The 15,425-nt window shown below is 41.7% G+C and overlaps 1 protein-coding gene across 1 annotated transcript in view; it reads right to left on the bottom strand.

Moving 5' to 3' along the window:
* Positions 1-505: 505 nt before the first annotated feature.
* Positions 506-15,425, bottom strand: part of SCNN1G (sodium channel epithelial 1 subunit gamma) — a 28,486-nt gene continuing 13,566 nt past the window's right edge. Inside the window, exons 6-13 of the mRNA XM_001367707.3 lie at positions 12,052-12,215; positions 6,823-6,921; positions 6,179-6,296; positions 5,042-5,120; positions 4,898-4,955; positions 4,153-4,214; positions 3,590-3,665; positions 506-1,904 (exon numbers count right to left, since the gene is read on the bottom strand). Coding sequence (XP_001367744.2) covers positions 1,518-1,904; positions 3,590-3,665; positions 4,153-4,214; positions 4,898-4,955; positions 5,042-5,120; positions 6,179-6,296; positions 6,823-6,921; positions 12,052-12,215 — 1,043 coding nt within the window. The 3' untranslated portion in view covers positions 506-1,517. The remainder of the gene's footprint in view (positions 1,905-3,589; positions 3,666-4,152; positions 4,215-4,897; positions 4,956-5,041; positions 5,121-6,178; positions 6,297-6,822; positions 6,922-12,051; positions 12,216-15,425) is intronic.

Genomic DNA, 15,425 nt, shown 5'->3' with positions numbered 1-15,425 from the left:
TTGCTAGCTTATAACATTTTCATTCCTGCTACAGAATGGGAGAATGAGATGAGCAGGGAGACACTATTTTTGCTAGTGGTTATCTGGTTAAAGCAGATGCCTGAATTAGCCTTGACATGGAAAGATCATAGGTTTAGAGTTAGAAGGGACCATCTAATCGAAATCCTATATTTTATAGAAAAGAAAATTGAGTCACACACAAATGAATGACTTTCTCATGGTCATACCGGTAGCAAGTGGCAGAGGTTAGATTTGAACCCAGGTCTTCTTCCCCTAAATCCAGTGCTGTTTCCATTATAATACCAATGGAAGCCAAGATGCAAAGCATCTTGACATGTTTCTCCATGGAAGCTGCCTTCCTTACTTTGGGATGCTTCTCATCTACTGTTTCATTTGGTGTTTATAGGGACTGAATGTTTACGAATTTTTTTTCAAAATTCTTATTTTTTGCTCAATATACCTAATGTTGAATCATGGAAGAAACTCTCACAAACCCATCAATTAAAAAAAAAAACACAATGAAATTTATTAAAAAATAGAAATCTCATTTAGTCAGAATTTCCAGGTTACAGTTTTAAATAATTCACTTTAAAAGCAGCATCAGTCATAGACCAGGAACACCTTTCTATGCTATGGAGGCTTCCAGGGTGCAGTATCTTACATGGCCAGCCCAGCCAAGAGGGAAGGTTCTCTTTTTAACCCCAGCGATACTCTTTTGAGAATGAGTGGGGTTCAGCCCTTTCTCAGGGCTTGCCTTCTTGTCTCAGTCTCTGCAGTCACGTACTTCAGTGCAATGATTTTTAGATCTTGTCACCTTGCCTTTATTTGCCAGACTCTTACAGAATACTTCCTTGCTTCCTGACTTATAGAAAGTTCATGATTGGAATGGACCTCATTGACTGCCCTGACCAATCCATACCTGGAAAAGGATTCCCTCTCCAATGTACCCAAATGGTCTTTGAGCATTTGCTTGAAGGCCTCTGCTGAGGGAGAACCCACAACCTTTCAAGGCAGTCTGCTTCACTTGGGGGTAGCTCTAACTGTGGAGGTTCCCCCCATACCAAGGTTAAATTTGCCCCTTAGCAAAAATCCCCAGATATGTGGAAGCTCTGGTCCTGGATCTTTCTCTTGTTTCCTCAGCTATGAGAGAAATGAGGCATTTGTCAGTAGCAATGGGTTGAAGGACAACTCCTCTTGGGTAGCTGTAAGCCTTTAGTTAGGAGCCCTTGCCTGGGGCCTGGGCCCATTGGTACCAGTTCTTTGCAAAAATGAGTCTTTGTTAACATTTCAGAAAAATGTTCAATAGCATTCTTCTTGGGTACAGGGGTTTTGTTCCTGGATGTGTCTGCCGGACAGGTTCCAGGGGCAGAATTAAAACCTCAGACCAAAAGCAGGGAGGTCTGGCCCTAATTGGAGGGACAGTGCCCAGAGCACACGCTGATCTAGCTGTCCATAGATAGTAACTCTGACTCCTCCTTTCTTCTAGGTACTAGCAGAAGGATAGGGACTTTCTAACCTCAGGGCTTTTCTGGGTCTAGAGTGTCTTCAGGTTGGTTAGAAAAGGTCCTGTCAATACGTAGAGTATTATACTTGGGTGGTGGAGTCCCAGGCATGTGGCCCCCCGGGGCCTGTGGCAGCTGCAGAGCTGTATTGAAGGTAGGGAGGTCATCATCAAGAACACAAGTTGGGTTGTCACAGCCAGTGCGGCCTTCGGGGTTCTCAGAGGATGACTGGCCCTGGGTCTTCCTTTGGGCCCACCATTTCTTGGTCTTCTGCCAGCAGCGCCGGGCAATGATGGAGAGAGAATCAATGAAGAAGACCTCAATAATCTCAATGACACAGACCACTGAGCAACTCATCCATAGACCCAGTTGACCACCAAAGTTAGACAACAGTAGCTCAATCTGCAAAAAAGTATTAAGCAGCATTCAATTAATTGATGAGCATTTATTAAATATCTACTGTATGCCAAGAAGTTTCTTGGGATGAAAGCTGGCCTCAGAGCCAAGATTTAAGTTCAAAGCCTACCTCTGATACATAATGCTTGAATGACCCTGGGAAGGTCACTTAACTTCCTAGTGCTCTAGGCAACTCTATTAAGACTATGAATTGCCAAGAAGGTATTGGCCTCCACTGGTTGAAGGCCTTATACTGAAGCTTTCTGTATCAGTGAAATCACAGGTCACACATGTGCTAGGCATGACACAATACAAAAACAAGAGATTTTCTACCTTCAAAGACTTTACAATCAATGGAGGACATGCAACATGTATACAGAAAAGTAAATGCAAATTGAATGTGAGGAGAAGGCTAACAACTGGGGCAATCATGTAAAGTCCCTAGAAAAAGGTAGCACTTGCGAAGTTAGCCAAGAAGGCACTTGGGTTTTCTGAATGAGGAGAGAGAATGAGAACAGAGAATGTGCACGGCAGTCTGGGTAAGGCTCTGAGGCAGGGGATAGAAAATCATGAATGGGGAAGATAGCATCCTAGGGAGTAGAAAAGGGATTGTTTTGCTCTAACCCAGAACCTGAGACTCCAGTAACAGGCAAATCCATCAGAAGCTTCCTCACTGCTAAACTTGGAGCTACGATTTGGCCCTGGAATATGTGGAGTCCCCCCAACCTTAAACAAATAGGAGTGGGTGGTGTGTCAGTTCTATACTATCAGGATATAGTTGGCCAGACTTCTGAATGCATTGGAAGAAAGCTGTACAATGAAGCTCTCTTTTCACCCATGACCACTTGGAGTTGTCTCCCTAACACACAGAGGGGCTGAGGACATGGGAATATACCTGCCGGCTCAAGTGTTCTTTTCCCAAAAGACTATATGGTCTGGCCATTGGGTGGGTCACCTGATTTCTTTTTGTATAGATGGAAAGTGAGAGGAATGGGGGATAGGATCCCCCTCTCAGTGAGGAGGCTATTTCTTTACTCTGGTTTGTTTTATTTTTATTTTTTAGATTAATAAGCATCTATTTTCTGTCCCTTTCATGTCTCCTCAGTAGAAAAAAATTAAAAAGGAAATTCTTGTAGTAGGAATTAATTTTGCTGTTAACAATAAAAATAAAAATAGCAACTAGCATTTATATAGCACTAAGAATTGTAAAGTGCTTTACAAACATATCATTTAGTCCTCATAACAATCCTGGGAGGTAGGAACTGTTATTAGCCCTCAGTGAGAGGTTTAATGACTAACCCCAGGGTTTCATAGCCAGAAAGTTTCTTTGGTGGGATTTGAACTCTGATCTTCCTGATTCTACTTTGAGTGCTCTCTCCTTTATGCCATGCCACCTTGCTCCTAAGCTTCTACTCCTGACTGGCAGGCTAGCACTGGGAGGGAAGCAAGAAACAGATTGGTCAAAGATCTCTGGAAAGAAGGCTGCAGGTGGCTGAGGTCTCAGATGCCTTTCCCATGTGATTGTGCCCTCCCATTGTTAGATGATCCCACCCTTACCCTAAACATGAAAACAGAGTACCTCCCCTCCTAACTCAATCAGGGCCTATTTGTGTCTCTGTACTTTTGAACTTCCATTTCCCTGGTCCTTGATTCTGGGGAGCAGAGCCCATTTCTGGGAAAGCATCACTTACGCTGTTGGCAGGACTCTCTATGATAGATCTCTGGTTCAGATCCTTGTAGAAAATCAAGAGTTTGGCTAGGTCTGTCCTGAAAGGAAACAAACATAAAACCATCTGGAGTGAGCCAACATCAGGACATGATACAGTTAGGCATCCAGATCCTGGCCCCTAGTCCATTCTTATTGGAATCCCCACCCTATCTGGGTGATGCCTGGACTTCCTATGGACCTCAGCAGTGAGCCTGGGAATCATGATTAAGAGGACTCTGAAAAAAAGAAGATATTCCCTTGTCTCCTTTGTTATTTTCCTTTCTAAGCAGCCTTCCATCTTGGAAAGATCCTCCTAGGGTCAGGGCATGAGCATCTTAGCCTTTACAACTTGTCTTTAAAAGTCTTCCCAGAGGAAAGAGGGGTTTCCAAAAAGAAGGTGGGAACCATAGTTCTAGGGACAGGAGTTAAAAAAGGGAAATGGCATGGAATGGGGGCTTCTCCCTAGGAATGAAAGGAATCTTTTCTGGTTAGGAGTGAGTAGAGCAAGGAAGAAGAAAAAGGGACTAAGAATGGAGAGAAACTTACTTGTTTAACCTTTTGTTTTCTTTCTGGCCTTTGTCCCATGTGAGAACATCCAACATCCACTTCTAAGGGAGAAAGAACATATGTGCATGAGCATTCATGGAGAGATTTATCTACCTAAGATTTATCCTCAGTGATGTATCCCATCCACCTGGAAGAACTTGGCTTTTACTGGTGGAGAAGCAAAGGAAAGGGATGGAGCTCTCCCTCCTCATGACTGGTCCAGGACTTAGAAAGGTTGCCTCTGGAATGAGGCATTTTTGGACATGATCAAGGTAGGAATTGATTTTGCTTCACTATGTTTATTTGCTACAAGAATTAAGAAAAATTTTTTTCTTTTAAATCAGGTGGGGGAAAGAGGGAGGAGATAGAATTCCAAAAAAGAAAACGAGAAAAGAACTGAAGAAAGGTCAGGAGTCACAGACAAGCAGGATAGTTTTGAAAGTTACAAGTTGAAATTATTATATACTTTAAAAAAATATGCTACATAAATTCATACAATCCTTCCTTCTGTTCCAATCATATATGTACACATACAAATATATACTTCCATATGGAAATACTCATTTCAAAGTTTAAATAATTTTTTTTTAAAGAAAGGCTGCCTTTTTTCAGGGAAGGGAGGGAGGTAAAGGATGGTTTTTTGCTTCCCCTATCTCTATGGCTTTCTCCCCTGGATCACAGGCAACCTATAGAGTAGTGGGGCCCCAAGGTTTTTCCACATTGGCACTCAAAGCAGGAAACTTACCTCTGAAATGTCAGATGGCCATTGTGCCAGACTGGTGGTCAAAGACCATTCCTTAAAGCTATGGAGAAAAGAAGACAAGGTGAGTTTTATAGTTGAACCAGGTCCAATGTGGTCTCTACTTCACCTACGTGAGGTGACACTTACTTGCAAGGTTCCCGACAGACGGCCTGGCAGCCGAGCTCTTCTTGGACAAACGCCTGATGCAGCTTATAGTAGCAATACACTGTGGAGGGAAGAATATGAGGTTGAGCAGGAGATACCCCAGAAGTCCCCTGTCACCCCCTGGTTATGCTCATTTATTGTCTCACTGTTACTTTGGTCCTCTTTCCCTCCACAACCCATGTAAAATTAATTTTATAGCTCTTCTAATCCAGCCCCTTCATTTTACAGATAAGGAAAATGAGAGAGATCCAGAAGGATGAAGACATATTATTTAAAGTCACATCAGTAGTGAGTGATTGGGATTGGGACTTGAACCTAGGTTCTCAGACTTCAAATCCAGCACTCTCTCCACTGAACTTTATTGTTTCTCTGTGACGTCTATTGTGTCAAAACCTAGAGGGGCAGCCAGAGGGAATTCACCTTCCATTCTATTGACTTTGATTAGCCAACCACCTCATCCCATCCTCTGCCCCTGATCCCTTATCCATCATTACCATTTATTTCAGAGAGAAATCTAAAGGTGTAGATAGGGAAGAAGGTTCAGTTTAGGAGGTGAAAGGGACATTTAAAGGTCAACTAGACCATCTCTCTGATTTTGCACATCAGGACACTGAGGCCCAGGGAAATAAAGTGGGTACAGCTTGGGAGTGGCAGATATAGAGCTAGACACCCAGGCTTTCAGACTCCCAAACTAGCCCTCTTCACACTGCAGAGTGAAGAAATGACTTTCTGCAGGGCTGTTATAGAAGGGATTCCTGAACTGGACAGTCTCAGTTTCCTCATCTGGAAAATAAAGGAGTTGACCTAAGTGCCTTCTAAGGCTACTTCTGGCTCAAAATTGAAGATCTATAAGGTTCCTTCCAATGCTAAGACTCCCTGATTCTTTTTTCACATCACTCTAATTTCTAGGAAACAAATGCTTCTTGTTTATTGGATCTCTCTCCACTTTAAAATGTAAAATCCTTCCTGAAAATTTATCATTTCTACTTGATCTTTAAATTCAGAAACTCTTCTTAAAAGTCAAATTCAAATGACATCTTGCCACTATGCTTTCCCCCACCCTAAAAATGATTTAAATGATAAAAGTCTCTGGTCTCCTGGCAATGGTTGACAACTCACTCCAGTTTGGGTGTTTCTGGTAATTGCAGTATGAGACATTTTTTGGTGCGGGCTGACTATACTGGGCACATTGGCACTTCTCCGCCATATGTCGCTGGAAACAGGAATGAAGACATATCTGAAAGAAGAGAAGCTGATGAATCCTTCCCATCCCTTCTTCCATGGCCTCAGTTCTGGCCAACTCTCCATCTTGGAGGTGGCCTTGACTGAAGTTGCTTGCTAGCCTCCTTTCCCTTATGAAGAGATTTTCATGGACACTGTGGGAAATCTTAGATGTTATCTTCCAGAATCTAGGCAACAGGGTTCATATCTAGGAAAAGAGGCCTTCTTTTCTTAACATGGTGTTCCAGGAAAAACTTTATCAATTAAGATCCAGTCACAGATGACATGGAGGAAAAACTGGTATTAGCCAGTGGCAATGTACTCAAGGTCTTGCTGGTGATTAGATAATATCAGGGATTATTACCACCATTTTTGACCCTCTGACCCCTATTTCCACACCCTTCCCCCCAACCAACTGACTATAAGGTGGAATTTCCCCAGTCAAGATATGACCTTGACTCCTGGGTAAGGTCATCTCCCCACTGGGTGCTCATACTTCTTGGGAGATGGAAATTCCAGTCCTGCCAGCCCAAGCCTAGTACCTGGAGAGAATAGGTCGCATTGTAGATACTCTTTACAGAGACATCACTGCCATCCTTTGTGCACTGGCTATACGGATCACTCAGCTTGAAGGATTCTGTCTGAAACCCCAAAAGAACAAACTGAGATGAAACTCAACTCATCCTATAGTGCAGTTTCCATCCTAGCCCCAGAGAAGCAATGACTTAAGTGATTAAACAAAGTGAAGATGGCAGGTTTTGTGGTACACAATGGAAAGTCAGCATTTGAAGTCAGAGACTCTGTGTTAAAAGTTTAGCTCCATATTTTATGTGACCTTGGGTAAGTCATTTTCTTTGGGCCTGAGTTTCACCATCTGTGAAATGGGGGTGGTGGTAGTTATAGGCCCACTTCAACTCTAAATCTCTGAAAAATGGAACTGGAATAATGAGAAATAACTTTTCCTGATCATCCTTTGGCCCTCAAAGGCCCTTTCCAACCATGGTCTCTTTCTATTATATCACTCTCTCAATTATAAAACTCTCTTGAGGGGCAGAGAATATGCTTTGTTTATTTTTGTTGCTCTTCCAAGTGGCTGGCATAGACTTTGAAGTAAGTCTTTAAATAAATGTTTGTTTGAATAAATGGAATTGAATTGAATTAATCTCTCTTCAATAACCACACCTATGGAAAACCAGCTTGTCTAACCACAAGATGACAGTCTGCTAGCAGGGTGACCTACTTGTCAAGCACTTAGAAGGAAGTAAGTCATCAGCCTCTTGAGCCTTGGATTTACCAAGTGAATCCTGTGGTGATAACCATAAATGCCACAGTGGGCTAGAAGAAAGGTGGCTAAATTGAGGCCATTTTAGACCTCAGCCCATTTAAGTTACTGAGTGCTGGGATTTCTTTCAGTTTCCTCCCTGGAGGCTCAGAGAGGCTTTATGAAGTCTGTTCTCTCAGACTTCTGGTTTTTGGAGGAGTCTGAGGCCTTGAGTGATTTCATCAAGTGCCATGGGGAGCTTGGCTTCCTTGGCTTAGGAGAGTACGATCTCCATTGTAAAAAAACAAGATTGAGTTTCCTAGCTTTGGGACAGGGGTCAGTATTATTATTACCTCTTAGGCAAATATTGTTAGTAGCACCCCTAGAAAATTATGGTGGTGAGGGAGGGATGTATGTCTATATGGCAGGGAAAGAACTTTGGACCCATTGGGCAACTATTCCCTTGTCTTATTCTGGGCGCCATTTTGTGTGACTGAGCTCAGCCTATAGATATAGCCCTTGGGTGAGCTCACCTTGGAAGTCATCATAAGTTTCTCCAAGCTTCTCTAGGCAGAGGTGTACTATGTCTTTTACATAATAGCGGCAGCTCTGAGCCGGTTAGTTATTCCTGTAGCATTAGACAGTATCTCTGGGTTTCATGGAAAAGTTGTTCTCACTTATCAGGTTGACAAGCCTGAGTCAAGCTTCATTCAGAATGTACTGGTTGGAGCTGCCCAAGTATTGGTCTGGCTTTGAGAACCTGGCTGCCAAGCTGTCTCGTTCTGGGCAATCTATTTTGAATTATTTTTCATTTCTTGGCTATCTGATCAACAAAACAACCCTGGGCTTTGAAGAGATAGTTATCAGACCTCATGATTCCAGGACTGCTTGGGTCATGTTTCCTGGCTGGGCAGGAAGCTCACATTAGGTATGTAGTGACCATTTGGGGTGTGTGTGGTTTTTTGGGCCCAGAAGCCCCAACTTGTCAAGCAGTTAAAATCACCCAGACAACCACTGACACGGTTATGATGCTTAGATGGCCTAAAAAGAATTTCAGGAATTAGATTCCCACATGTTTCACTACTGTCTTCTGCCCTGGCATCTTGGGCTTAAATCACCCTGAGTGGGGAGGGGAGGAGTAGTTCCTCTCCATTTACTGTACCCTTTTATCTAACACAGTGAGGGGTTTGATTTCTCTGAGGAGGCAGAAAGAATTCCCTGGCCATGTTTGCATGTGTAGAAGGACCCAGAATGCTCTGAACTCAATTAGCTCTTCTAGGATTATAGAGTTACTGCTAGAAGGGGCTTCAGGGGGCATCAATAGTATAACCCCTTCTTTTTACGGCCCAGGAAACTGAAACTCAACAGGTAGTAAATGCTAGAAGTGCATTTATGTGGGGTTCCTTTTGGTAAGTTATAGAGTAGCCTTTTGTGGGCATCCAAGAGAAACAGAACTCTGCTTTGACACTAAGACCCAGTATTCTCAATGACATTGGAGATAACTAATTTGAAGAGGAAAAGTCCAGAGTATAAAGATCGCCCAGAGGCTACCTGAGTAACTAGGTGGTATACGAGCAGAATAAATGAGGAGCCAACCCTGGCAGAATCAGGAGCTCATAAGAAGAGAAACTCCACAAGAATGGCAGACGCGTGGAAGGCTCTAGGCTGGGAGATAGTAAGCTATAGAATCCCAGTCAGGTCTTGATCCTGGATCTCATGACTGGATCTATTCTTTGAGATTAGCCTGGGGTCCCACAGAGCAATAACAACCTCTGCCTCAAACAGACTGCTTCTGGGACACTCCCAACATGGCCAATCAGTGAGTCTGAGTACTTACTTGCCAATCATTTTAGTATTTCAGAACCCAATACAATTTGACCTAATGATTATTATGGTGACTCTTTTATGGCATTCTTGACCTGGGGTTCATGATCTTGCTTTATGAGGTCTGATCCCTCAGCTGCTGTTTTGGGAGGAATCTGAGACATTGGTTTAGGAGAATAGGGGCTCCACTGTAAAAGAACCAGATTGAGTTTCTTAGCTTTGGGCCAGAGGTCAGTATTATTGCCTCTCAGGCTTGGCAGGGGTAGGAAGGTTGTATGTCTGTATGATAAAGAAAGGACTTTGGGCCCCTTGGACCTGATTCTGGGTGCTATATTGTATGTGGCTGAGCCCAGCCTAAAAAGCCTGTGAGCATGAGCCCACCTTGCAAGTCATCATAAATTTCTCCAGGCTTCTTCAGGCAGAAGTGTCCAAGCACATCATAGTTTTAGTTCATAGAGCAATCACTAAAATATTTTGATAACTAAATTTCAATATGATTGGTTTCCTTTGTAATTATATGTATTATTTTATGCATTTAAAAATGTTATTTTGAGAAAGGGTCCAAAGGCTTCACCAAAGTGACAAAGGGCTCCATGACCCCAAAATGACCAAGGTCTCCTGGCCTAGGGAAAGTTGACTCTCCAAGAGTTGCTTGACTGAAGGGTTGGTCTGTCTTGTTTCATCTCTCTTCCTATTCCTCCCAGTCCCTGGTAACTGACTAGTCACCAAGCCCTGGTGCATCAGGCACTATAAGCTCAAGGAATACAAAGAAAGACAAAGGATGTCTGTTCTCAAGGAGCTCACAGGCTAAAGGAGGAGACAACATGAAAACAACTATGTACAAACAAGCTAGATATGAGATAACTTGGAGACAACCAATGAAGGAAAGGCATAAATTTAGCACTAAGAGGGACTGGGAAAGGCTTCTTATTAAAGGTGGGATTTTAGCTGAAAATTGAAGGAAGTCAGGAGGCAGCAATGAGAAGGGAGAGAATTCTAGGAATGGAGGACAATCAGCTAGGAAGCCAGTGCCACTGGATCCCAGACTACTCAGGAGAGAGAGGGATATAAAGTATAAGAAGTCTGGAAAGAAAATAAAGGGAAAGGTTGTGAATGGCTGTAAAAGCCAAGAAAAGGATTTTAGATTTGATCCTGGAAGTAATAGTAAGGAGCCATTGGAGTTTATTAATGGCGGGGGGGGGGGGGTGGTGGTGGTGGGGTGACATTGGCAGAATTGTACTTAGGAAGAACAGTTTGACAACTGAATGGAGAATGGATTGGCATGAGGAAAGACAGAGAGACCAACCAACAGGCTATTGAAATAGTCAAGTGTTAGGTGATGAGGACTAGCACGAGGTGTACTATTAGAGAAGAGAAAGGGGGCATGCATATATGTAAGAGATGTTATGAAAGTAAAACTGACAGGACTTGAAAACAGATTGGATGTGAGAGTGAGAGAGCATGAAGAGTCAAGGATGTGTGTGTAATTAGAATTTTGTACCCTGGACTTCATTTCCCAGAATCCTACTTCTGTTCTCACATTAAGTCCTTATTATTCTTTTCCTTCTTAAAGCTCTTATTTTCTGTCTTAGAATCAATAATAAGTATTGGTTTCAAGACAGAAGAGTGGCAAGGGCTAGACAATTGGAATTAAGTGACTTGTCCACGGTTACATAGCTAGAAAGTGTTTGAGGCCAGATTTGGGCCTGGCTCTCTATCCATGAAGCCACCTAGCTGCCCCTAGACTTCTGAGAGATGAGAGACTTGAAGTCAGGAGAGAGTTTAGGACTAGATACATAGATCTGAGAATCATCTGCTTGAAGTTGACAATTGAATTCACAAGAACTGAGATCACTCAGTGAAATAGTATGAGGAGAGACGAAAAAATGGCTCAGAACAGAGTTTTGGGAGAATGATTGTTTAGTGGGCATGGCCTAGATGAAGATTCAGCAAAAATAGAAATAAAGTGGTCAGATCAAGCAGGAGAATCAAGAGAGAACAATCTCTCTCTCTCTCTCTCTCTCTCTCTCTCTCTCTCTCAACCTCCCCCCACCCCCCCCCCAAAAAAAAACTAAAGTGAAGAGAGTTATCAATGAGAAGAGGATAATTTAAAATGTTAAAGGCTACAAAGAGGTCAAGAAGGATGGGTACGATTTGGCTTCCAACATTTCCTAACTGTCCTTCCTGGAGAAGTCATTTAACTCCAGTTGCTAGTCCTTACTGCTCTTCTGCCTTAGAACTGATATGCAGTATCAATTCTAAGATAGAAGGTCAAATAAAAAAAAAAGTATGGGTACAGGTTCTCCCCTTGGTTCTGTCCATTTAATACCCCTAGGGTTTTTTATAAGTTATTAGTTGATGATTCCCAAATCTTTATATTCAAGCCTAACTTTGCACTCCCAGTCCTATAATAAGAAACTGGACAAAATAGCCCTGTACCCAATCCATCTTTGACTGTCCTGTCCACAGAGATCATACGTATAGATGTATGCAGCTGTGACCCAATAGAGAGCACTGGGCTTAAGAGTCCAGTGGTTTGGGCTTGACTTTCAGTCCTGGTATTTGCAATCAGTGGCACTTTGGAAAAATTACTTAATCCTCTTTGGGGTAATTGATTGATAGCCTGGACTCTGCAATTTTTATTTCTCTAGGATATACCTTGGAGCGTGGAACAGTCATTACTTACCAGGTGCATTCCTATTGAAGTGGCCATGGCTGTCTCAATCTCTGTTCCTATGTCTTCAATAAAGGGATATTCATCTTGCCTGTGGATGACAACTTTAGCCCCAGTTGATGATATCAGGAAGGGGTTATATTCTTCTTCATCTATATAAAGGACGACTTGTAGTCCTGAAGGGGAGAGGAGGACATGTTCAGAGTCCTGAGATTACAAAGAAACTTCCCATGAGAGAGATATGGAGTGAGGGAGGGCTTGCAGAGGAACTTTGTAAAAAGAGGCCCATAACCAACGGAGAAATTTGTTCAGCTCAATTATGCATTTTTGTTACAATTTTTTTCTTTTAAATGTGCGAGAGAATACTAAGGATCAGGTTCCTTTCCTATAGTGAGAAAAGAACAAAAGGAGATCCCTACAGAATCATAGATAAGCAGGACAGCTTCTAAAGTTTCCATATTGAATTTATATAATACTATGTTTTTAAAAAGCAAGAGATGCCAATTTCCATGTACAATTAAACTTCTCTTCCTGTTCTAAAATGCAAATGGAAATTTTCATTTACTTGGTACTTATTAAATTTTCAAAAGAAAAGTAGAAGATAGAAGCAAATGTGGGCAGCATTTACATCCTTGTCACCTTTACCTGGACTATTGCCAATAGTCTCCCAATAGGTCCTTCAAATCTATTTTCTCCTTTCTCTAAACCTTTCTCTGGATTAGTGCCAAATTGATAAGTAATTAATGTGATAGCAAAAAAAAGTACAAGATTTAGAGTGAAGGGACTTGGGTTCAAATTCTGATTTTGCCTTTTTGACCTTAGGCAAATGAGTTAGCCTTCCTGAGTCTATTTCTTCATCTGTAAAATGAGAAGGACATACTAGATAACCTATTAGGTCCCCGCTAGCTCTAAATACATGATCCTGGCATATTCCTAAATCCTTGCTCAAAAATCTTCAATAGCAGAGACAGTGGGTAGCTCAGTGGATTGAGAGCCAGACCCAGAGACAGGAGGTACTGGGCTGGAATCTGGTATCAGGCACTGCTATGCTGTGTGACCCTGGGCAAGTCACTTAACCCCCATTACCTAGCCGTTACTGCTCTCCTGCCTTGGAACCAACAGAAAGTATTGATTCCAAGACAGAAAGTTAAGTGTTAATAGGAGAACATTATACACAGAAATTTTAACATTGTGGGATGGTCAAAAGTAATTGACTTTGCTATCAAAAGCAATGCAATGATCCCAGACAATTCTGTGGGACTTATGAGAAAGAATCTATTCACATCTAGAGAGAGAAGTGGAGGAGTAGCAACACAGAAGAAAACATGTGATTTATCAGTTGCTTCTATGGGTATGTGATTTGGGGTTTTGGTTTTATAAGATTGCTCTTTTACAAAAATGAATAATATGGAAATGGGTTTGAGTAAAAATATATATGTATAACCCAGGGGAATTGCTTGTCAGTCCCAGGAGAAGGGAGGGATGAGGAGAGGGAGACAATATGAATCATGTAACTGTGGGGAAAAAAAAGTTAAAAAAAAAGTCTTCAATAACTTCTTAATGCCTATAGAGTAAAATAGGGTAAAAAAAACTCTTCTGTTTAGCCCTTGAAAATCAGATCCAAACACTATACACAGTAACAACAATAGTGTAATGAGGATCAAATGTGAAAGACTTAGCTGATGCTAATCAAAGCAGTGATCCTAGACCATTCCAAAAGATTCATTTTAAAAAAAAATGCCCTCTACACCTAGGGGGAGAAACGGTGAGCTCTTGGGGACAGACTGAAACATACTTTTTTCACTTAAATTTTCTTGCTTTTTCTTTTTTTTTTTTGGCAAGATGGCCAATATGGAAATATGTTTTGCATGACTTCACATGTAGAATTGACATCATATTGCTTGTCTTTTCAATGACTGGAGAGAAGGAAAGAATTGGGAACTCGAAATTTCAAAAAATGAATGCTAAAATAAAGTATAATTATTTCTTAAAAAAGAAGGAAAATCAGATCTAACTCTCCAGGCTTCACTTCCTTCTCTACCTAGAACACTATATTCTAACCCAACATATTGGGCGTTTTCCATACACAATATGACATCTTCCATCTTTGTGTCTTTCCCTAGGCTGTCCCACCATGCCTGAATGCTTTCCCTTTTCTCCTCTAAGAACCCCTCATTCTTTCGAAGGCTCAGCTCTAGTGCTTCCTCCTTCCGAAAGTCGCAGATTCTCTTAATTTTTGTGTCATCTTCCTGTCCCACCCCAGTCCTTTGTATATATTCTGAAGTTACTTATCTGTGCAAACATTATCTCTTTCCAATAGAACGTAAGTTTCTTGAGGACAGGAACTGTTTCATGTTTCTCTTTGCAGCCCTAGTGCCTAGATACATGGGGCGTGTTTAATAAAGTTTCATTGAATGAAAGCCCTTCTCCCCAATGGAGGAAGATATTTGACTGAGCCTAGATTCCCCATTACTGAGCCTCTTTGCTTACCAGTAGAGGTTTTGTTAAACACAGACAAATCTCACTTCGTGCATGCTTAGCACCCGTTTATATTTGTACCTTTGATAAAAAAAAAAACACATGACTGTTTTCCAACGTTCATATCTGATGGCTTACTTTGAACAGGTGTTAGTAGCCATGGAAGCTGGTCACAGCCATATTGGCTGGGTCAGCGCTATAAGAGTGCTCCTTAGATAAAACAGTGAGAGCCTCTTTGTTATCAATCAGTTGAGTATTGGGGTCAGTCCAGTTAGCTGGGTAATACTAGTTACAGGAGCCAGGAAACACTATGACTTCTTATATACTTCAAGGATCCTGTACCAGATAAGAATTGTGTGGCCAACAGCCTAGCGGGAAGCATCATTTTGCAGTGAGTTTTTTTTAAACCATTATCTTCTGTCTTAGTATCAGAGCTCTTTGAAAACAAGGACTGTCTTTTGTTTTTCTTGTATCCTCATCATTGCTTAACATAGTAGCTAAGTATTGGTTCCAAGGCAGAAGAACAATAAAGGCTAGACATCTGGGGCCAAGTGACTTGCCCAGGGTCACCGAGCTAGGAAGTGTCTGAGGCCAGATTTGTGTGTGAGCCAGAAAGGCCTGTGTTTGAATTCTGCCTCAGAGATTTATCAGGCTGTGTGACCCTGGGCAGGTTATTTAACTTCTCAGCCTCAGTTTCCTCATATGTAAAAAGGGAAAAATAATAGCATATTTCTCAGAGTTGCTGTGATGATCAGATGTGATAATATATGCAAAGGACTTAAAATACAATCAATATTCCTTCTTTCAAAAGGGATTGCATCTCATAGGATCATAGACTTTTAAGCTGGAAAGGATCTTAGATATAATTGTGCCTAGTTCCTTCATTTTACAGATAAGGAAACAGAGTC

Source organism: Monodelphis domestica, chromosome 7 (assembly GCF_027887165.1).
Source record: "Monodelphis domestica isolate mMonDom1 chromosome 7, mMonDom1.pri, whole genome shotgun sequence".
NCBI classification, from domain to species: domain Eukaryota; kingdom Metazoa; phylum Chordata; class Mammalia; order Didelphimorphia; family Didelphidae; genus Monodelphis; species Monodelphis domestica.
The sequence above is the reverse complement of the archived record's forward strand: the minus strand, read 5'-3'. Positions and strand labels throughout refer to the sequence as shown.